General features: G+C 36.5%; 1 protein-coding gene across 2 annotated transcripts in view; it reads right to left on the bottom strand.

Moving 5' to 3' along the window:
- SBF2 (SET binding factor 2) overlaps window positions 1–24,739 on the bottom strand; it is a 483,767-nt gene that overhangs the window by 185,179 nt on the left and 273,849 nt on the right. For both annotated transcript variants that reach the window (XM_047693703.1, XM_047693702.1), the window contains exons 10-14: window positions 23,955–24,032; window positions 22,724–22,837; window positions 21,607–21,735; window positions 18,088–18,186; window positions 6,799–7,003 (exon numbers count right to left, since the gene is read on the bottom strand). In XM_047693703.1, the coding sequence (XP_047549659.1) occupies window positions 6,799–7,003; window positions 18,088–18,186; window positions 21,607–21,735; window positions 22,724–22,837; window positions 23,955–24,032 (625 nt within the window). The remainder of the gene's footprint in view (window positions 1–6,798; window positions 7,004–18,087; window positions 18,187–21,606; window positions 21,736–22,723; window positions 22,838–23,954; window positions 24,033–24,739) is intronic.

Below are 24,739 nucleotides of genomic sequence, written 5' to 3' on the forward strand. Positions count from 1 at the left end.
TCTGTTCTGTTCACCTGTTCATATTCCTTCTTTTTGTTTTTTTGTCTTTTAATTTTCATTTTTACAGTTACACTCTATCCTTCCATTGTATTTAATTTTATTTTTATACATATATAAGTTTTTCTTTCTTTATAATTTTGGGATCTAGTTTTCTAACAAACACACCAAAATACACACAGGATCCAGGTTATTGCTCTGTTCTGTTCACCTGTCTGATTGTATTTCTTTTTTTTTTTTTTAAAGATTTTATTTATTTATTTGACAGAGATCACAAGTAGACAGAGAGGCAGGCAGAGAGAGAGAAGCAGGCTCCCTGCTGAGCAGAGAGCCCGATGCGGGACTTGATCCCAAGACCCTGAGATCATGACCTGAGCCGAAGGCAGCGGCCCAACCCACTGAGCCACCCAGGCGCCCCTCTTTTCTTTTTTTTTAAATTCTTTTTTCCAGTTTAATTATTTTCCAGTTTCAGGTCTCTTCTGATTTGTTTAATGTATATTGTTGCCATTTTAGTATCTTATTCTCTCATCCATCTATTCATCTCTGGACAGAATGACAGGACAGAAAAACTCACCTCAAAAAAAAAACTAGAGTACAGTACATACAGATTGCCAGGGACCTAATCAGTATGGATATAACTAAGATGTCAGAATTAGAGTTCAGAATAACGATTATAAAGATACAGCTGGGCTTGAAATAGCATAGAAGACACAAGAGAATTCCTTTTTGGAGAAATAAAAGAACTAAAATCTAATGAAATAAAAATTTAAAAAGCTATTAATGAGGTACAATAAAAAATGGAGGCTCTAACTGTAGGAAAAATTAGGCATAGGAGAGACTTAGGGATATAGAAAACAGAATGATGGAGAATAAAGAAGCTGAGAAAAAGGGTAAACAACTACTGGATCATGAAGGGAGGATTCAAAAAGATAAGTGATACCATGAAGTAAAACAACATTAGAATAACTGGAATCCCAGAAGAAGAGGAAAGAGAAAGGGGTGGGGGCAGGCAGAAGGTATACTGAAGCAAATTATAGCAGAGAACTTCCCTAATTTGGGGAAGGAAACAGGCATTCAAGTCCAAGAGGTACAAGAACACCCCTCAAAATCAATAAAAATAGGACAACACCCTCACATATAATAGTGGAACTTGTAAATCTCAGAGACAAAGATAAAATCCTGAAAGCCGCTTGGGACCAGAGGTCCATAACCTACAGGAGTAGAAACATTAGACTGGCAGCAGACCTAGCCACAGAGACCTGGTAGGTCAGAAATGACTGGCATGATATATTCAGAGTGCTAAATGAGAAAAATATGTAGCCAAGAATACTTTATCCAGCTAGGATGTCATTCAGAATAGTAGAGATGAAAAGCTTCCAGAACAAACATAAACTAAAAGAATTTGTGATTACTAAACCAACCCTGCAAGAGTACATTCAGTTACTCTGAATGTAAATGGGCTGAAGGCCCTAATCAAAAGACACATGATATCAGATTAGATAAAAAAGCAAGACACATTGAAATGCTGTCTGCAAGGGACTCATTTTAGGTCCAAAAACACCTCCAGGTCAAAAGTACAGAGGTGGAAAATAATTTTTCATGCTAATGGACATCAAAAGAAAGCTGGGGTGGCAATATTAGATTTTAAACAAAAGACTGTAATAAGAGATGAGGAAGGACACTATATTATAATTAAAGTGTCTATCCAACAAGATCTAAAAATTCTAAGTATTTATGCCCCTAATACGGGAACAGCCAGTTATATAAGCTTTGTTATTAATTGGATAACAAAATCAAAGAAGTACACTGATAATAATACAGCAAGAGTAGGGGAGTTTAACACCCCACTCACTGCAATCAACAGATCATCTAAGTAGAAGATCAACAGGGAAACAAGGGCTTTGAATGACACATTGGACTAGATGGATTTCACAGATATATTCAGAGCATTCCATCCTAAAGCAACAGAATACACATTCTTCTCAAGTGCACATGGAACATTCTTCAGAACAGATCATATCCTGGGTCACAAATCAGATCTCAACTAGCACCAAGAGACTGGAATTATTCCCTTTGTATTTTCAGACCACAATGCTTTGAAACTGGAATTGAATCAAAAGAGGAAATTTGGAAAGAACTCACATACATGGAGACTAAAAGGCATCCTACTAAAGAACAAATGGGTCAACCAGGAAATTAAAGAGGAATATAAAAATTCACGGAAACAAATGAAAATGAAAACACAACCATTCAAAATCTTTGTGGATGCAGCAAAGGCAGTCCTAAGAGGCAACTATATAGCAATACAAGCCTTTCTGAAAAAACAAGGAAGGTCTCAAATATACAACCTAAGCTTACACCTAAAGGAGCTGAAGAACAGCAAATAAAGCCTACACCCAGCAGGAGAACAGAAATAATAAAGATCAGAGCAGATATCAATGAAATAGAAACCAAAAGAATAGGAGAACAGATAAACAAAACTAGGAATTGGTTCCTTGAATTAGTAACATTGATAAATCCCTGGCCAGACTTATCAAAAAGAATACAGAAAGGACCCAAATAAATAAAATCATGACTGAAAGAGGAGAGATCACAACCAATAGTGAAAAAATACAAACAATTATAAGAACATATTACCAGCAACTATATGCCAACAAATTAGGCTGTCTGGAAGAAATGGATGCATTCCTAGAGACATATAAACTACCAAAACTGAAATAAGAAGAAATAGAAAACCTGAACAGACCCATAAACAGCAAGGAATTTGAAACAGCAGTCAAAAATCTCCCAACAGGGGTGCCTGGGTGGCTCAGTGGGTTAAGCTGCTGCCTTCGGCTCAGGTCATGATCCCAGGTCCTGGGTTCGAGCCCCACATCAGGCTTTCTGCTCAGCAGGGAGCCTGCTTCCTCCTCTCTCTCTGCCTGCCTCTCTGTTTACTTGTGATTTCTCTCTGTCAAATAAATAAATAAAATCTAAAAAAAAAAAAATCTCCCAACAAACAAAAGCCCAGGGCCAGATGGCTTCCCAGGGGAATTCTACCAAACATTAAAATAAGAATTAATACATATTTTTCTGAACCTATTTCGAAAAATAAAAATGGAAGGAAAACTTCCTCACTCTATGAGGCCAGCATTACCTTGATCCCAGACCCAGAGAAAGACCCCATCAAAAAGGAGAATTACAGACCTATATCCATGATGAACATGGATACAGAAATTCTCACCAAGATACTAGCCAATAGGATCCAACAGTACATTAAAAGGATTATTCACCACAATCAAATGGGATTTATTCCTGGGTTGCAAGGGTGGTTCACCATCTGCAAATCAATGTAATATGCTACATTAATAAAAGGACAGGAAGCATATGATACTCTCAACAGATGCAGAAAAAGGACTTGACAAAGTACAGCATCCTTTCTTGATTAAAATTCTTCAAAGTATAGGGATAGAGGGAACATACCTCAATATCATAAAAGCCATCCATGAAAAACCCACAGTGAATATCATTCACAATGGGAAAAAACTGAGAGCTTTCCCCCTAAAATTAGGAGGATGTCAGAGATGTCTACTGTTACTACTGCTAGAAGTCCTAGCTTCAAATTTTTTTTTTAAGATTTTACTTATTTATTTGACAGAGACAGCGAGAGAGGGAACACAAGCAGGGGGAGTGGGAGAGGGAGAAGCAGGCCTCCCACTGAGCAGGGAGTCCAATACAGGGCTCGATTCCAGGACTTCAGGACCATGACCTGAGCCGAAGGCAGACAACTCAACAACTGAGTCACCCAGGCACCCAAAGATTTCTTTTCAACAAAAAGAAATAAAAGGAATCTGAATGGCAAAAAAAAGTTAAACTCTCACTCTCTGCAGACGACATGATACTCTATGTGGAAAACCCAAAAGATTCCACCCCAAAACTGCCAGAACTCACAAAGGAATTCAGCAAAGTTGTAGGATATAAAATCAATGCCCAGAAGTCAGCTACATTTCTATACACTAACAGTAAGACAGAAGAAAGTGTAATGAGGAGTTGATCCCGTTTACAATTGCACCCAAAACCATAAGATACCTAGGAATAAACCTAACCAAAGAGGTAAAGTATCTGTACTCAGAAAACTATAGAACACTCATGAAAGAAATTGAGAAAGACACAAAGAAATGGAAAAACACTCCATGCGCATGGAATGGAAGAACAAATATTGTGAAAATGTCTATGCTACCAAGAGCTATCTATATATTCAATGCAATCCTTATCAAAATACAAACAGTTTTTTTTACAGAACTGGAAAAAATAATCCTAAAATTTGTATGGAACCAGAGAAGACCCGAGAAATAAAACCAAAGCTGGAGGCATCACAAGTCCAGACTTCACACTGTATTATTACAAAGCTGTAATCATCAAGACAGTATGGTACTGGAACAAAACCAGACACACAGATCAAGGGAACAGAAAAGAGAACCCAGAAATAGACTCTCAACTTTATGGTCAAGCAATCTTTGACAAAGCGAGAAAGAATATCCAATGGAAAAAAGACAGTCCTTTCAACAAACGGCGTAGGGAAAAGGACAGCCACATGCAAAAGAATGAAACTGGACAGTTTCCTTACATCATATACAAAAATAGACTCAAAATGGATGAAAGACCTCAATGTGAGACAGGAAACCATCAAAATCCTAGGGGAGAACACAAGCAGCAACCTCTTGGACCTCATCTGCAGCAACTTCTTGCTAGAAATGTCCCCAAAGGCAAAAATGAACTATTGGGACCCCAACAAGATAAAAATCTTTTGCACAGCAAAGGAAACAGTCAACAAAATCAAAAGACAACTGAAAAGAATGGTAAAAGATATTTGCAAATGTCTTATCAGATAAAGGGCTAGTATCAAAACCTATTAAGAACTTCTCAAACTCAACACCCAAAGAATAAATAATCCAATCAAGAAATGGACAGAAGACATGAACAAACATTTCTTCAAAGAAGACATCTAAATACCCAAAAGACACATGAAAAAAATACTCAGCATCAGTCAGCATCAAGGAAATACAAATCAAAACAACAACGAGATACCACCTCACACCAGTCAGAATGGTTAAAATTAACCAGTCAGGAAGTGACAGATGTTAACGAGGATGTGGACAAAAGGGAACCATCTTACACTGTTGGTGGGAATGCAAGCTGGTGCAGCCACTCCGGAGAGCAGTATGGAAGTCCCTCAAAAAGTCAAAAATAGAGTTACCCTATGACCTAGCAATTGCACTACTGGGTTTTTACCCCAAAGATACAAATGTAGTGATCCAAAGGGGCACATGCACCTGAATGTTTATAGCAGCAAGGTCCACAATAGCCAAACCATGGAAAGAGTTCAGATATCCACTGACACATGAATGGGAAAAGAATATGCGGTATATATACACAATGGAATACTACTTAGCCATTAAAAAAATGAAATCTTGCCATTTACAATGATGTGGATGGAACTACAGGGTATAATGCCAAGGGAAATAACTCAGTAGGAGAAAGACAATTATTATATGATTTCACTCATATGTGGAATTTTTTTTTTAAGATTTTATTTATTTATTTGAGAGAGAGAGAAATTGAGAGTGAGCACAAGAGGGGAGAACGTCAGAGGAAGAAGCAGACTCTCCGTAGAGCTGAGAGCCTAATTCGGGACTCAATCCTGGGACTCCAGGATCATGACCTGAGCTGAAGGCAGTTGCTTAACCAACTGAGCCACCCAGGTGCCCTCATATGTGGAACTTAAGAAACAAAACAGAGAGGATCATAAGGGAAGAGAGGAAAAAAATAAGACAAAATCAGAGAGGGAGATAAACCATAGGAGACTCTTACTCATAAACAAACTGAGGGTTGCTATAGGGGAGGTGGGTGGAACGATGGGGTAACTGGGTGACAGACATTAAGGAAGGCAGGTGATGTACTGAGCAATGGGTTTAAGACTGGTGAATCACTGACCTCTACCTCTGAAACTAATAACACTTTTATATGTTAACTGAATTTAAAGAATAATAAATAATAAGAAAAAAGAAAGGAAAGAAAATATGCTAAATGAAAGAAGCCAGTTACAAAGTATACAAAGTTATAAAGTATAACTCTATGTATATAAAATGTTAGAGGACAGGCAAATCTACAAGGATAGAAAATAGATTATTGTCTAATGCTAGGGAAGGAGTGGTTTTGGGGGAAAATGGGGAGTGCCTCTACTGGGTATGAGTATTTCTATTTGGCATAAAGAAAACATCCTGAAATTAGATAGTGGAAATGGGTGCGCAGCTCTGGGATATGTTAGAAAACACTGAACTGTGCACTTTAAAGAGTGATCCTTATTGTGTGTGACTTGTATCTCAATATAGCTGTTTTTTTAAAAAGAAAAGATTCTGTAGTGGTAGCAGATAGGTTAATGGTTACCATTAGGGAGAGACAGTGAATGGAACGGTGTTTTGAGTGCTGACAATGCTCCAATTCTGGTTGTGCAAGTTTGTTAACTGGTACACTTTCATTTTTGTGTCTTATATCTTCCTTTTTTTTTTTTTTTAAAGATTTCATTTATCTGACAGAGAAAGAGAGAGAGAGAGAGATCACAAGCAGACAGAGAGGCAGGCAGAGAGAGGGGATGAAGCAGGCTCCCTGCTGAGCAGGGAGAAAATGCAGGGCTCGATCCCAGGACCCTGGGATCATGACCTGAGCCGAAGGCTGAGGCTTAACCCACTGAACCACCCAGTCGCCCCTGTGTCTTATATCTTGATAAAATGTTTACTTTAAAACAAAAGAACAAATACATACCAACAGGTGGACCTGCTGGCACAACGCATTTCTTTTCCACTCGTGAAGCAGGAGGTGCGTTCTGGTTCTTAGCAAGATTTTCTTGTATTAATTCCTGTACCCGAGTTTCATTAATCTTTGGGAAAGGAAGAATATGAACTCGCAAGTGGGATCCTTCTGTCGGGCGTGGAACTTTCTGGAATGCCATATGAGGGTTGGGATTCTCCTGCAACATCAAACGGTAAAATTAGTCAAAAGTTAAAATAACAATGGCAGATTGCCAGGCAGAGTGGGAGCTCAGAGGGCCACAGACTGAAATTAGACAGATGAATGATTACACAGAACTCAGATAAATGCTATAAAGGAGAGTACCAGAATCTTACTTCTTATGTGATCTATCAGCAGCATCTGATACAGCTGATCACTCTTACTCCTCTTCCATGAAGGCTCTCTTCACTAGGTTTCTAGGTCTTCTTGCTACATCTTTGTCTACTTTTCATCTTCCTAATCTCGTAATTATGTGAAAACCGCAGGGCTCAGAGTTTGGGTCTCTTTTTTATTTATACTTATTTCCTTGGTGACAGCTTTCATTCTCAATATTTAAGCCATAAAAACACCAATGATTCACAAATTATTATCCCCTACTGAGCTTTCTCCTAAATGCCATACCCATACATTCAACTGTCCACACACAGTATTTCCATCTGGATTTAAAATAACATCTTAAATATATGTCCAAAATGGAACACTTACTCTTCATCTCTTCCAAATCTGCTTTCTACAGTCCTCCCCACTTTAGTAAATGCCATATTTATTTTTCTACTCAGGTGAAAAGCTTGGAGTCATCTTTAATGCCTTTCTCTAACATCCTATTATCCATTCTTCTACAAACCTTTTGGACTTTGCCTTTCAAATATGTCCATAATCTGACCACTTTTCATTAACACTGTGGTTCAAGCCAACATCTCTATATTACCACAGAAGAACAGTCTCCTGACTGGTCTCTCTGCTTACGCCCTCACTCCCTCCCTTACTCTATTCTTAACATTGCACAGAGTATGTCAAACCATCACCCAACAGCTAATCTGCTATTCAAATGGCTCTTCATCTCACTGAGAGTAAAATCCAAAATTCCTAAAATAATTTACAAGATCTGGCTTTCCTATAGGACTGTGTCCTGCTACTGTTTTCCTTCATTCTGCTCTAGCCACACAGGCCTTCTTGTTCTCACCTCAAGGCCTTTGCACTTAACTGTTCCTTCTGCCTATCCCCCTACAATTTGAACAGCATCCTCTATCCCTTCCTGCATTTCTTTGTTCAAGTGCCACCTTTCTTGGCCACCCTATCTAAAATTATACTCCCTAACACACTCCCTATTCCTCTTAAACTTTTCTCCTTAGCACTTACCACCTTTTCACATACAATAAATTTTATTTAACTTGTTTATTGTCTACCTTTCTCTTACTAAAATGAAACTCCATGAGGGCCAACATTTCAGCCAATCAAAAAAAATATTTTTGTCCTCTGCTGTATTCCTGTTGCATCCAGAAACTGCCTGGCACATAGCAGGTAGCCTAAACTACTTCCTACTCTTTCCTAATGAGTGGGACACAATGTGGAACACATGTTAGGCTTGCAATAATTGAATAAAATGTGTCAGTTAGTATTTTCACAGACACTTAAGGCTGTGAAGGCTTTGAAGACTGTGAAGGCTGTGCTAAATTTTTATCTAATCACCTAGTTAAGCAGGATTATATTTCAAATACTACAGGCAGAATGGAATCCATTTTTCAATTATGTTCTACAGAGAAGGCTTCTTTACCACCATTACCTTTTGCAACCAGAAAATGCACTTTTGCCCCTGAACCTGTTATTCATGTAGTAGACTAAGCTCAATACTACTGCATATGCTCTTCAGACAGTTAAAATGGACATCGCCATCCTCTACTAGAGCTGGTCCCCACAATTCTTCATGGTTATTTGGCCCAGACCCTGATAAAGAAACAGTTGGGTCATGGCAGATGATATACGTAGCAATCTCAGCAACACAATGGAACTAATACTCTTTTAAATGTAAAAAAGCCTGGTTTCTAGTTTTTGTTCTACTCATTATGTGATACTGGGTAAATAACTTTGCCTAAAGGATATACTTATGCTTCTCTTACAAGGTTCCTGAGAGGGTGAAGTCAGATATAAAACTTGTTCTTGCCGAAGTATCCCTCATTACTTTGTATGTTCCCTTTTCATCTTTAGCAAAGGCAGGGGAAAATAAATAAATAAATTTCTCTCCAAGTCTTCATGATCACCACTTTCTAAACTATATGCTGAAAAAGTGTTCTAAAATTATGCCTGGATTAACATCAACACACTTGTCTGTAGTTTCTGAAACTGTCTTTTCAAAAGTAGTATGTTTGTTTTTCTCTGTTCTTTAGGCACAATGTCTAAGATACCTTCTCAAAGTCACGAATATCAATTTTCTAAAACTCATAGGTGATTTTTTCAGGCTGGAAAGGTAATTCATGTGGATTTTGAGGTCTGAATTAGGATCACTTAAAGTACATTCTTCATTACTTCTGCTTCTATTTACATTTATTTTCTTTATAATAAAAACGAAAACTTCAAACTTATTTTCCATGATGTAAATAATATTCACTGTAACAAATTTTAAAACATGGAAAAATAAAAATAGAAAATGAATCATAGTGATGCTAGTATCTTTTCTAACTATATTTTATCTATCTCTCTTACTGCATATTCTTCTATCTTGTTCCAAGAATGACTTAAGGTCATCTAGAAAAATAAGGATACACATATTATTTCTAGTGAAAATTCTGCAGTGTGGTAAGTCCATCCTAAGCTTTATAAGGAAGACTAAAGATACCAAAATAGTCAAGATAATTCCAAAGAAGAGTAAGTGGAAAAGTCAAACTTCCCAGATATCAAAACTTATATAAACCTGTAATAATTAATATAGTATGGCATTTGGTATTGGTGAAGGAGTAAAAAGGCTAATGGAGTAAAGAGCCCCAAAACAGCACTCTATAAGAATGTGAGACAGGTGGCACTACAATTCAGAGGGAAGGGTTAGACAAGTCAAAGAGACAGTAGTACAACGAAGTATTTTTAGTGCCTGGTGTCTGATGTCAGACCTCTGTGTCAAATTCCAGCTTAGCCACTTCCTGGTCATGTGACCTGGTGCTATGTCAATTCACTTACCACTTGTGTTTTAGTTTCCTCATCTGTAATCTAGATAATACTACAGTACCTACTTCATAAGGTTCTTGTGAGGACAAAATGAGTTGTTATAGGAAGGCTTTCAGAACACTCACATACACAAACTCCCCCAGAATAAATATGAAAGCTATTTTCTAAAAATTTAGAGTACATTCATTTGAAAAAATATTTATTCACTGCACATACTATGGTATCACACCATGCCTCTAAAACTTAAACCATATTGTACTCTGAGAATCCCATCATATCACCAGCTACTTACATTTTAACAACAATAATAACTATAGTAAGGCTTAAAACAGAAATCAGTTATTAAAGAAAAGATATTGCTATTAGTCATTAATAGTGTTTTTCTTCTCATAAGCAATTTGAAATATTACAAACCAAATCTATACACAATTAAGATTAAAAAGCATTTTTTAATCATTTTAAAACAAAGTTCAAAGATGAAGCTATCCTAGAGCTGTATAGATAGATATTCCTCATAAAAATTCAGATTATGGGATAAAGTTCTGAATTATATTCAATTGTGTTTAGAAGATGCAAAAAGGGCTCATGCCCCTGAAATACAAGTATTGAGTTTTCCGGCCACTGCGTCTGTATACTGCTGCCCTCTAATGGGCAGTGTGGTAAATATAAAGAAATATATTTGCTACCTTACACCAAACTTGGTCACATAAGGACTTTTTGAAAAGACAAGAAATGAGAAGAAGTTTAAGGCTCAGTGAACTCTGCATATTCTTAGAAACATCTGCTCTTACTTGGAATTTCAACTGCAGTTGGGCAAGTCCCTTGAATATCACTGAGCTCATTAAAAACCACAGCCCAATTGTGTTGTTGAACATCCTTGTGGAAACAAGGAAATTCATTATTTTCAATAGAATAAAGAAGCTGCCAAATTTTCGTCTTTGATTGCAGAGAAATGCAATTATAAATTACTAACCAAGAATTCAGGCAACTAAACACTTAGGGTGAACATGGTAACAATTTTGTCCAAGGCAACCAAGATAAACTGCCCTAAAAAAGCCAGCAAAGCACACTATTGTTTGGAGGGAATTTTAAAATTAGATAATGATTTTCAAGAAATGGGCTCTGTCATCCTGCTTTGAGAATATATGACAGTACTGGGAAGTACAGTGAATTTCTCTGACTTGAAAAAAATGACACACGTACCATCTGGTCTGGAAACATGGATTTTTCTTTTCTTTTCTTTTCTTTTGGCAAGCCAAATGAGAATATGCCTAGGGCTTATGGAAAACAAGGCTGAGAATGCACTTGAAATAAAAGCAAAGCAAACAAAATAAAACAAATGCCCCAAACCCTTCTGGAAATCCAAAGTAGGCAACACTGGGGAAAAAAATTTCTTACTATATGTTGGTCTCAGCAGTCAATGACAAATCAATGTGACCTTGTTAGCAGTTATGAAATTTCCCAAAGTAATTTAGGTTATTTAGTAATTATTTAATGTGCATAAATTACTCATAGAGCTGTATGGGATAGCAAGTTATGCAAATCTTTACAAATACTGCTGAAACCAATACTATCACTAGACTAAGTCATTAAATATTGACAAAATGTAACTGGACTTTTTAAGGTTGCCTAGCTGTGAATACAATATTGATGGAAGGAAACATTCTCAATTTCCATCCTCAGGACTTTCAGTGATTACCCAACTGAATTAAAGTTGCATCCTTAATGCAAATAAATTTGGTGTATGACTTTAATATCGAACGGGCTGGTTGCCCTAAACCAGGGTTTCTGTACCATGGCACTATTAACATTTTGACCTAGATAATTCTAGTTTGGGTAGGTGGGTGGGTGGGGGGTAGTGGGTGTCTTATATATCGTAAGATGTTTAGAAGCAACCCTGGCTTCCACGTACTAGATGCCAGTAGCACACCCTCTCCAGCTGACAAAAAGAAATGTCTCCAGACATTGCCAAATTTCTAGAGAGGAGGGTTTGCCCCTGTTGAGAATCACTGCTCTAATTTATGATTCAAGATAGAGGCTTTGTATTCAAGACAAGTACTCCTTTCACAAGTTCCAAGGGAGCATGTAGTGACTAGGTAGGAGACCTATACTTTCACTCACCTGCTGACATGCAACTTAAAACCATAAGATACCACCACACACCTATGAGAATAGCTTAAAACAAAACAAAACAAAAAAACAACCGAGGATATCAAACGTTGTTAAAGATGTAGGACAAATGGAACTCATATATGTGGCTGGTAGGAATGCAAAATGGTATAGATATTTGGGAAAACAGTCCGGCCGTTTCTTGTAAAGTTAGTATTTTGTTACCATATATCCCAGCATCTTAACTTCTGAGTATTTATCAAAGAGAAATAAAAATTTATGTTCACATAAAAACCAGTGCAAAACCAGTGGTTTTGTTCATAATGGCCAAATTGCCCTTCAGTTAGTTAACAGATAAATACAAGCTTGATACATCCATATAATGGAAAATGACTTAACAACGAAAAGGAATAAACAACTGATACATGCAGCAACACAGTAGAATCTGGAATGCATTATACTAAGTGAAAGAAACCAAACTCAAAAGCTAAATACTGACATTACAGAAAAGGCAAAAACTTCAGAGACAGAAAACAGATCAGTTACTAAGAGTTTGAGGGGGCAGCAGGAAGTGATTATAACAAATTAAGGAACTGTGGGGGAGGGTGACAAAAATGTTCTATGTCCTTATTGCAGTGGTGATGGTTGTATAGCTTCATTCGTCAAAATCTAGAGTACATTTAAAAAAGGTAAATCTTACTATATGTAAATTGTATCACAGTAAACCTGACCTAAAAATGAACAAATAAATCAGGTAAGATAGGGGAAGAAGGTGTGAATTTTATGCTTGGGTTAGAGGCTTCATTTCATCACAATAATCTAAGTAAGTTGTTTATGGTTTGATTAAGACTAAAGATGATCACAGTATTTTACTTCCTTCCTATAACAACAATGAAATCCTTTAATTTACAGTTGGCAAAGAGTACAGATATCAGTGTAGATTAAATTTGCCTGGTAGTGAAATTAACTTTATGCAGAAATGTAAAGGGTATAGACCGTATATGATTTACAAAGGCCATTCCTGTAGGTGGGCTTTAAATCCCATTAGGATTTTAAGCTCTACTCACTGTAATCCTGGGCAATGAAATATTCTTAGGCATAAATAGAAATTTCACATTAATTTATAAGAAAGGCGAAGTCTTCTCATTTTTCCTTCAACTTTTAAGAAAGCTGTCAGACAAATTACACAGTCTAGCAAATATTTACGTACTATTGCATATGCAAAACAAATTAGAAAAACTGTACCATGTAAAATACCAAAACACATGTCCAACTGATTTCTTGATGCCTTGGAATGAAGGTTATATAAAGCTCTTATCTTGACCTATCTTTTTTTTTTTTTAAGATTTTATTTATTTATTTGAGAGAGATCACAAGTAGGCAGAGAGGCAGGCAGAGAGAGAGGGGAGGAAGCAGGCTCCCCACTGAACAGAGAGCCCGATGTGGGGCTCGATCCCAGGATTCTGGGATCATGACCCGAGCCGAAGGCAGAGGCTTTAACCCACTGAGCCACCCAGGTGCCCCTTATTTTGGCCTATCTTAACATATCATTTTGTGTGTAGTTAGTGGTTCTTTATAAATGTGTATGAGAAGCATAGAAACAAAGCCACTAAGTAAATAAACGTGCTCTCTGTCACACAGACATAAAGATTCTGAAAGCCAAAGTGAGCAGACTCAGACCCAGTATTATTAACTGAGAATGGAAAGAAAAGCTGTATAATGAACATTCATAATCTTCATGGTATAAACCTTACCAACACTTACACAATTTGTCTCAAATGGAGTTATTCCCTTCCTTCTCCTTCATATCCCCTTACCATTCCCCTCCTCTACTTACGTCACCAAGTTCTTTCCTTAGTTATTTAGGAAGCTCCAGAAAGTTAAAAGAGCACCTAAACCTAGTTACAATTCATCCTACTCATGTTTCCTCACATTCTGACTCACTAAAAAGCAATATAAAGGAGTGGTGAGAAGAAACTGAGAAATTAAGTTTCATTTTTGAGTACTTCAAAGATAAGTGAAGCAGAAAGACTAGGTACCATACCAGACTTCACTGTAACACAGTATTTACAAACATCTAAGTGGAATCACCAGGTCTCAATTCTAACCCAATAATAAGGAAACAGTCAAATTACATGGCTGGTTCTTGCCTACCATTAGGGAATTTTAGAATGTGATAAAAAAAAAAAACAAACCAACTTCCTAGTTAAAAATAGAATCATTTCGATCATTTTCCTTGCATTGAGACCATCCTCCGTCCCTCCCTAGACTTCCCGCATGCCCCAAGAAAGTAACTTTACCGTGATGCTCTGCTGTTTAACTTTGTAATGTATTTACTTCAGAAATGTTGGGACCATGTGGAGTTTACAATCTTACAACTAGAAGGAATCTCAAAAAGTCTGATGACAATCCATGGGGATATTCTGAAATTCTCACTCATCATGTACATGTATCCTCTTTTGGAAGATATTAGGGGAATCATGTACCTAGAAAATGGTTAGCACTAGTAGACACCTAATAAATACATACTGAAAGAATGGAATTGATCAAATTAAATGGAATAGAATTAGACTGGAGGATAAAAGCCCAATAAGGGTTAAAAAATGTAGAGTACATTTGAAAGGGATTTAGGTCTCCTACCTAGTAATACAGTCCCTCATGGTGATCACTTTAAAAGCATTGTTTTTAGGGGAACCTGGGTGGCTCAGTGTGCTAAGCCTCTGCCTTCAGCTCAGGTCATGATCCCAGAGAACTGGGATCGAGCCCTGCAGCGGGTTCTCTGCTCAGTGGGGTCTGCTTGCTCTTTTCTCTCTGCCTACTTGTGACCTTTCTCTGTCAAATAAATAATTAAATTCTTTATAAATAAATAGATAGATAGAAGCTTTGTTTTTAAAGGATAGGTGTGGTTCATGTTTTACATATACCTTTAAGAAAGTGTCATTTTTAGCTGCTTGTGCCTTTCCCGTGCCAGCCTCCTGCCCACCAGGACTGCTAGTGCCCAGGACCCTCCAACACTTCCCTCCAAATCCAGGCAGGCTGCTAGGGCTGCAGGGAGATGTCTGGGCCACAGGCACCCTCCACCTGTGCCACAGCCAAGTGGTTGCCCTTGCTTCCTCCAGAAAAGAACTAAGCCTTTCCATTGGGAGCACAAAAGGAGAGATTTCACCTCTTGTGGAGGAAACAAGAAGCTCTACTTAGAGACCCATACCTTAGTACATTTACTCAAAGAAAATGGGTTCACAACCCAGCAAGCAGAAATCACTGTCTGTGTGTTGGTCAAGATCAGGGACATCAGCATGGATATTGTCTACAAGGATATGGTAACCAAGATGCAGCAGGAGATGGCTGTTCAGCAAAGAAGGCTTCAGACTGCTAATGTGAAAAATGGTATTATTTTGGAGAAGAGTGAATTTTCAGCCCTCAAAGCAGAAAAAGAGAAAATAAACCTTGAACTACAACAGTTAAAACAAGAAATGAATGAAGTAATCAAAGTCCAAACAGATAGCAAATTAGACTTCAATCTATACACTGGAATAATTATATTTGTTGAATGAAAGGAAGCTTCTGGATATGAGGACAGAAATGGTGTCATTGCATGCGCAGCAAGACGGGGCTGTCACCCAAGCAAACAGGAAGATAGACACTAAGGTCACTGGCCTCAAACCATACTGGGATCGCACAAGCTTGATAACATTAAATGTTAGCAGGGTCTGTATTTATGTGCCTAACAGTAGCTCTGGGATTTTATCACCTGTGGATATAATTGTCTATTTAAAGAGAAAAAAAATAATGTATAATTATTACTTATTTTATTGCAGTTTTCAGTTTTGTGTCAGCTTAGTATAAGCTATGTAATGTAGTATAGCGTGGAGTATGTAAACTATCATAAAACTTAAGTTCTAGGATGGCAAGAAAGGAAATTATTTTTGCATCAAAGTGGCTTGGCATACTTCCTTACATACACTATGTACTCAGTGATGTAACAGAGAGAAACCTGTGTGAGAACCCCAGCTCTGGTCACTTACGGCTATAAAATTTTATGGTTTTGGAATAGTCCTATAAAGATTTAAGAAATAAACATTCAGTTGTTCAAGGGCTCAGTCCCAAAATCTCAAACACTAATTCCCATTTGATGTTTTGCTACTTTTTTTTAAAAATCCATCAATAAATCACTCCCAGTGGGCAAGAAAAAAATTTCCACCTTCAGTTTCCTCACATATCAACATTTGCCCTGTTTATCTCACAGGGTCATTTAGAAGATCAAATGAGAAAGTACGTTAAAGTGCTTTATAAAGAACAAAGTATAAAAGTCAGTCATTGGAAATATCACTATTTTTCCAGATGGAGATGAGCCAGCCTAATGGAGGGAAAGAAAATAGTCTTAGTAATTGGATAGATGAAAGTTTCTGAATTTAAAATCTGGATTCAGTCACTTCATAGGCATATGATCCCGAGCCAACTATAGTTGGTAAAATAGGGATAATGACACCTATTTTAACACTGTGGTTGTGAAGATTACAGATGATGCCTGTAAAGTGCTTAATCCTATGCCTGGTACATTGTGCTGAACACTCAATATTTATTATTACTTTTACAATATGTCAACAGAAATTTCTCATGTGGTCATGCTCTCCATTAGTTCTACACAGTCATCATAAACCACCATAGAACACACATTTTCCTTCTGACAGAACTCTTTTTGTTTAGTGTCAGCATGCTAATCAAGAAATAGATTATACTGGACACAGTTATACATGAAGTGTAGGGTATTAGTCAAAGGGATAAATTTTTTTAAAACTTCAGAAATAAAATTCATAAATAATTGAATAACATGAAACAAACACAATGTAGCATTCCTGTTTTTATCTTACTGGGTCTCAGATTTCAAATGGATGTGACAAATCACTGACTTATGACCCAATGTCCAAAAAGGTCTATCTGTTCAAATAATTAAGTTAAACAGTCACAGTGATACTGACCCTGAATCTTTCTTAAATATATTTCCTGAAAAATGCATCTTCCCTCAACTTTCCTCTGGAAGACCATACTTTCTACTTACTTTCCTTTTCTCAGTAGGAGTTTCAACTCTGAAAAGCTTCCAGGTAGGAAGTATGACTAGTAATCATTAGCCAAAATCCATTTTTCTACATGCACGTAATCTCCCTGTCACCTTAGGTTCTCTTCTGTCTTGGCATCCAAAAGATTACTTCATACTTTATCACATCCCAATCTTTATAACATATTGCATTTCTTCTATATACGGAATATTTCCACCCTTGAATTTCTGTGGTCACTTCACAATCTGCTCTCTTTCTTTCAGCTTTTTACCCCGTCTGCTCAAAACAATACAAACTCAAACAATTTTCCTGATCCAGCTGACAGTCACTACACCATACTGAAGTGGACACATTGGTCAATTCTAGTTCTGGTCTCCAGTAAGTCTAATCTTTATGTCTTAAAAATGAACAGTATGCTCTTAAGAGCACAGGATCCTAAATGAAAATCACAACAAGGTCACAGAACAAACTGGAAAACTGTGACTAAGATGTTTTCATAACATAGGTGATTGACAGGAAAATCACTCTGAAAAATGAGTTCTGTTTTGATGCACAGTACCAACTGTAATATCTTGTAACTTATAATCCGAAAGGTTTTAAGTCAGAGCAAAAAGATCCTTACTAGAAAGATGAAACTTCTTAGTTTTTTAAACAAAATAATTACATACTTTTAAAATTAATGACTGTCTGGGGTGCCCGGGTACCTCAGCTGGTTAAGCATTTGGCTCCTGATTTCAGCTCAGTTCATGATCCCATGGGTCCTGGGACTGGGCCCCCAGTAGGGGAATCTGCTTATCGGGGTATCTGCTTGAAAGATTCTCTCCCTCTGTTTCTCCCCCAACTTACGCACACACCGCTTTCTTTCTCTTTCAAATAAATAAATCTTTTCAAAAAGTAAAATAAAACAAAATTAATGACTGTCTAAAATATACTTACTTACATTTTTGAATAGTTGCTCGGCAAGTTCTCTGACATGCTTTATTATCTTCAATGGGTTATTTTCTTCAACTTTAATTCGCTCTACTTCAAAAGCTACCAACTTGGAAAAAGAATCAAATGGCAAAACATCAACTCCAAAATATGCTAAATTAGAAAGCTATGTGATAATTTCTTATAATTTGCAACTCAAAAAGCATCTAAAATATATGCTATTATTAAAACAAAGTATTTTACATTTTTACTGGGTTTCATCTCTATTCTAGAGTTACAGAATCAGTTGAGTCCTTGGATGGTCTGGTGGTCTATCCTTGATGATTTGGGGCCCTATTTCTTCTTGGAAAAAGTCATTTCTGAAGCTGAGAGAGAACCTCTCGTTTGAAAGGCCTCATTCAGAGGCCTTTCGGAATTCTCTCAGTCAGAGAATTTCAGATGATCAGAAAGTCTCCGAACATTTCCCTAACTCACAAAACATGAACTAAATGTTCAGGTGACTAAGGTCCAGTGACTCAGACTTTAGTCCTAGCTCTGTTGACACTGTGATTTGGAACAAGTCACTAAAACTACTGAGCTTCAGTCTCTTCATCTCTACAATCAGATGGAAAAACAAAATGACCCTTGGCCTCCTTCCAGTTCTCAAATTATATAACTCTAATTCATTTCCCTACTAAACTAATTTACTGGAAGAACTGTGTGAGTGTATCCATTTCAAGCAAAGATAAGAATAATGACAAGAAAAAAATAGTATGGGAAAGAAGAGTAAAAGATGGATTTTTTTTTTTTAAAGGGTATAATATAGGACTTTTCCTTCTAGAAACAGATTCACTGGAGCAGAAAAACATATAAAACTCTGACTTCACCTATTCTAGGCTAGGAATCAGAGGCTGTCAAACAAAGGCAAATATATCTTTCCTTCTAACAGGCCTACGTGATGGGAGTGTGGGGACAAGACAATACACAATGCAGGCTGCCTCTTAAAGGCTCTTAAATCTTCAGTGTGGTAGGCCGCCCTAGGTTAGATGAAAACAAGGATCCCTTCCCCAAGAGCAAATGCTATTTTTCTTTAAAAATGTATTTCAAGCAAATTAAATGACCCAAGAGAAATTACTTAGGTCTGGCATCTCATTGCTTTTAGGCCTTTGACTCAAATACACATATGAACCACTGGCTTTTAAGAAACATCAATTAGACACCAAAAATCATAACTGTAGGCAGAAAACAGAACTGGATGAATGCTAAGGGGATACTTAGTAGAACTTAGTTCTTGCCTTATCATCATTTCCAATCAAGAGGTTATATGTGTATCTTATGTACATAAATGTAGATAATAAATGATAAGTTGCCACATAAAGCTAGAGACCTAACATAAAGCTTTACACAGACCAAGTGGCTTTCAGAGTCATTTACTCTGGAAAAGTTTGGAGGAAGTGGTGAGGTAAGAGCAGAGCATGAAAAATAGGAAGCCATTGGTTAGCCTGAAAGGTAGAGGGACAACACTCCAGGCAAGGGAAGGATTTACAAAAACAGACAGAGATTATGGCAAGCAAGTTTTCTGCAAGCAATCACTCTGACTTAATAGTTGTGATGAAGCTGCCAGAAGGAGTTACTAAGAGAATTTAGATAGGAAAAATGGAGGATATATAAACCAATTTTACTTTTCAGAATGCTTCAGAGACTGATAAAATGTGAGAGCTAGAAAGGTCCTTGGAGAGCATCTAATATAACTCCATAAAACATTATGTATCAATTACTTAGTTCAGGATATAAAAGCTGACATATATTAACATCCGATAGTGATCAATCATATTAAATGTTGGTATTAGGGAATCAGTGATTAGTAATTGAACAGAAAGAACTGCTTACCACAGGCAATCTCTCCTACGTTTTCATATGCTTGGTGTTACTAACTAAAGTTTTTGGTGCAAGTCTCCATACTCAGAACTACAGCATGTGCCCATTCTTTCATTCTTATCTGTAATTACTTAACAGTCTTTGCAGAAAATAAAAGATCCTTCTCTGAACTAAGGATCTTTAATAACTTGACTCCTATCTTCTCTATACAAAATAAAAACCACCTGGAAGTGCCTGGGTCACTCAGTTGGTTAAGCATCTGCCTTTTTGGCTCAGCTCATGATCCTTGGGGTCCTGGGATCTAGCCCCACATTGGGTTCCCCGCTCAAAAGGAAGCCTGCTTCTCCCACTCCCACTCTCCCTGTTTGTGTTTCCTCTCTTGCTGTCTCTCTCTCTGTCAAATAAATAAAAACAAACAAAAACCAAAATAAAACCACCTGCAGGAAAACATAATCACTATTACTATTCTCTACTATCTTGGGTGCTAAGAGTGTTTTCTTTTTATACACTTTACAGTACCCTTTCAGAAATTGCGATGGGAGTAATATTCATTGTTCTACCCACCAGAATGAGCTGCTATAAATGCAGTTAAATGATAAATGGAAAGATGTGTTAAAATAAATGACAACTAACACAAAATAGTATCCTTATTTGGAGTCACATTTAACCTAATTTTCCCTTTATATGGCCAATTCCTTGAAGACAGAAACAAAATCTGCCTCCCATACATTTAAGATCTCCTAAGGGATACAGGCAAATGTTGATTATTGATTAGTATGAATGCCACTGAGCGAGGCTCATGGGATGGGGAGGAAAAAATGAAATAAGATGAAATCAGAGAGGGAGACAAACCATGAAAGACTCTTAACTACAGGAAACAAACAGGATTACTGGAGGAGAGGTGGGTGACAGAAAAGGATAACTGGCTGATAAGACATTAAGGAGGACACGTGATGTACTGAGCATTGGGTGGTACATGCAATTGATGAATAACTGAACTCTACCTCTGAAACTAATAATACATTATGTGTTAATTAACTGAATATAAATAAAATACAATTTTAAAAAAAGAATGCCACTAAGCCAAACTATGGCTCTATGACACTGAAACTAATAATACCTCTGAAACTAGTAATACATTATGTGTTAATTAACTGAATATAAATAAAATACAATTTTTAAAAAAGAATGCCACTAAGCCAAACTATGGCTCTATGACACTAACAGACTAAATGTAACTGCAGTTTGAAATCACATACCTATATATTAAACCTGTATTACTGCCTTCAAAAATAAGAGTTTTATTTATATAATCACTGTCATTTTTTCAAAAAGATTTTAATGAACTATTTAAATTCATTTGTTCAAGATGTTTATGTACTTCTGTGACATCCTATACTTTCCTAATTTTTCAAATCCACATTATAAATACCAAGATCTAATAAGCATAATAATAAATAACATTTAGATTATTTGATATTCAATTTATAATATATTTAGGATTTTGAGCACTGGGTGTTATATGTAACTGATGGTCTTGAACACTACTTCTGAAATTAATGATATACTATAAGTTGTCTAATTAAATTTAATTTAAAAAAACTACTTCTTTACTTTTAACCACTAGTCCAATTTTGACTGTAAATATACATTCCTTTGATAAAAACTATACCTCATCAAAGAGATCACAGGATCTATACGGAGGACCTCTTTCTGAAACAAAACCTGCAAATGCCATTCCATTGAGAACTTTAGTGAGGAAATCATTCTCAACCAAACCACGCTGCCCCAAAAAAGCTGTCTGTAAAGAAAGAAAAAGAGAAATGAATAATTTATCAATTAGTAATAGATGAATGGTCAAAACAAAAATAGAAAGATCAAAGCCTAAATAAATATCTTCACGCATAAATGTGTTGCTATAAAATACATTCTCTCAAAAAGGGCTTTTGATACCTGAAATATTACATGTATTAGAAAGAATAAGAATGAGTTTGTCCATAAAGGAGGGGAGAAGAAATAAAAAATTAATACACGATTTTAAAAGAAAAACCAATTTAGGCATGCGTGGGAGGCCCAGGTGGTTAAGCAGCTAGCTTGCTTTCAGCTCAGGTCATTTTCTCAGGGTGCTGAGATCATAGTTGGACTCCGCACCTGGTGGGAAGTCTGCTTAAGATTCTCTCTCTCTCCCTCTGGCCCCACTGCACCGCCCCCCATGCACTTTTCTTTCTCTCAAAAATAACTAAATAAATCTTAAAAAAAAAAAGAAAAGAAAAACCAATTTAGAATTGAATTATAGTTTTTGTACTTTTAATAACTCTTTCTCCAAAATAACTAAATAAATCATAAAAAAGGAAGAGAAAAAACAACTTAAAATTAAATTAACAAACTCTAAAGAAAAACATGTCAGTTCCATAATGTCATTAAAAATCATCACCTAATCAAAAAGCAGAGACTTAAAAAAGAACCACATTTGGGCGCCTGGGTGGCTCAGTGGGTTAAAGCCTCTGCCTTTGGCTCAGGTCATGATCCCAGGGTCCTGGGATTGAGCCCCACATCAGGCTCTCTGCTCAGCGGGGAGCCTGCTTCCTTTCCTCTCTCTGCCTGCCTCTCTGTCTACTTGTAATCTCTGTCTGTCAAATAAATAAATAAAATCTTTAAAAAAAAAAAAAAAGAACCACATTTGATAAACTAAGGTGAAAATACATGGCTAAGAAAAAAGACAACCAAGTTGTTTTATAAATTAGAGGCCATGTTTTGGACACATACAAGATGGTAAGGTATCATCTTACCTTGTGAAAATGTATTACTGGTTCTGCATGAATTCTTATAAGTTGTAGGCATGATCTATATCCTTGGAAAAGTTGTGCAAATAATCTAAGAAAAACTGCACGTACTTCTTTATCCTGAAAATATAAGAAGAAACAAGTTAGGTAACTGAGTTTCTTTAAAAAAATGAAATATCACAAAGACAAAACATTGAAAAGAACTTGAGAGATTATTCAATCCATCTGTCTGTACTTCCTACACATAAGTCTTACTTATGACAGCCCTGAGTGGTGGGCATCTAGCCCGTCCCACTGTTGAACAGGGTAAGCTGTTAAATAGTTCTTTTTTCAAGTGAACCAAAGAAAACTTGTCTCTAGTATATCCAATTTCCTCTCAGAAAAATTCAGAGTCTCCCCCTTCACTAAGTTAGAGAAGAACACCTTTCCCAAGCCATTTGATTTTTATATCCATCAAATATAAAAAATTTATATATACACATATACATATATATATAATATATAAAAGTCACAAATATAAAAGAAAAAATATCAGAAGACTGTATGTTAAAGCTTATGAAATTCTTCTAAAGTTTATCCAACTTATAAAAATCTATTCCTATATTAATAAGGTATGACTCATTATTGATAATTCAGGTTTTAATAAAATCATAGTTTTAGAAATGAAAGGAAACTTACAGATTTATCTGGTCAATCCTTGGATGAGGAAATGCTCAAGAATGCTTAAATAACTTATCAAAGGTATCCAGTTCTGTAAGGCTCCTGATTGGCCACAAAACTCAACTCCAAGAAATGCATTGGGCAAAACTTTAAAGGGGACTTTATTATATACTAATCCTTACTTACGGCTTCTAATTGGAACTATTTTCATCTACCCCTCAAACTCGACTCTCTCATTGTCAACAATATCTGTTTCCATTTTTTGTAAGCTTCCCCCTTATCCTTTCTTGGCCCTTTTAATTTGATACTTGGCATAGTTTTCCAGGCTATGACCCACACTTACTCTTGCCTCCTTAGGGCAAGTCTTAGCTGTACCCCATCCCAGTCAATGTGCTGCTCTTTGGGCCCTCCGAGAGCAGGTCACAAGATCAGTGAGTAAGAGTTCTAATTTCTAATCTGGTACATTTATTACTAGGCTGTACATCTGACTCTCGCTACACTCAGCCTCTTTAACAACCCTACAGATGACAGTACAGTTCTATTTTAAAATATCACATTTAAATATTAAACTTCTTACCAGCATTTTTGAGTGGGATAAAGCTGTTCGTGGAGGGGGAAAAGCATGATCTGCTACTTCCAAATCTGGATGTAGAATCTAAAGCAAAGAAGTTTGGTTATGTACAAAATCTTAGTATCAATAAAACCTATTATTTAACCTACTTGGAGTACTAAGGTGAAAAAATGTCAGTACATAAATAACAATATATTTCCTTCAGGAAACAATGCAGTTAGCTGAGGCAACTCTGTCTGTACTATTGTAGAAAGATCTCCAAGATAAAATATTTAATGACCATGTTCTAGAAAAACACACATAAGGATGGTTTCATTTGTTTAAAAGTAAAACAAACCTTAAATTGCTCTCTTAGTCTATTGATGTATATATCTCTCCACACACACTAAATATATAAATGAAAATATAGTGTTCTGAAGAATATACACTAAACTATAAAATATTAGTTACCTCTGGGAAGGGAAGAGGAACAGTCTAGGGCAGTGTTATTTGTCTATATTGCTGAAATGTTAAGCAAGCATTTGTTTTTTTAAGATTTTATTTATTTATTTATTTGTCAGAGAGAGAAAAAGAGAGAGAGAGCACACAAGCAGGCAGAGTGGCAGGCAGAGGCAGAGAGAGAATCAGGCTCCCTGCCAAGGAAGAAGCCCGATGTGGGACTTGATCCCAGGACTCCAGGGATCGTGACGTGAGCCAAAGGCAGTGGCTTAACCGAATGAGCAACCCAGGCATCCCCAAGCATTTGTTTTTATGTTTATTAGTGTAATTAAAAATTTGTTAATTAATTGAAA

This window comes from Lutra lutra, chromosome 10 (genome assembly GCF_902655055.1).
Source record: "Lutra lutra chromosome 10, mLutLut1.2, whole genome shotgun sequence".
NCBI classification, from domain to species: domain Eukaryota; kingdom Metazoa; phylum Chordata; class Mammalia; order Carnivora; family Mustelidae; genus Lutra; species Lutra lutra.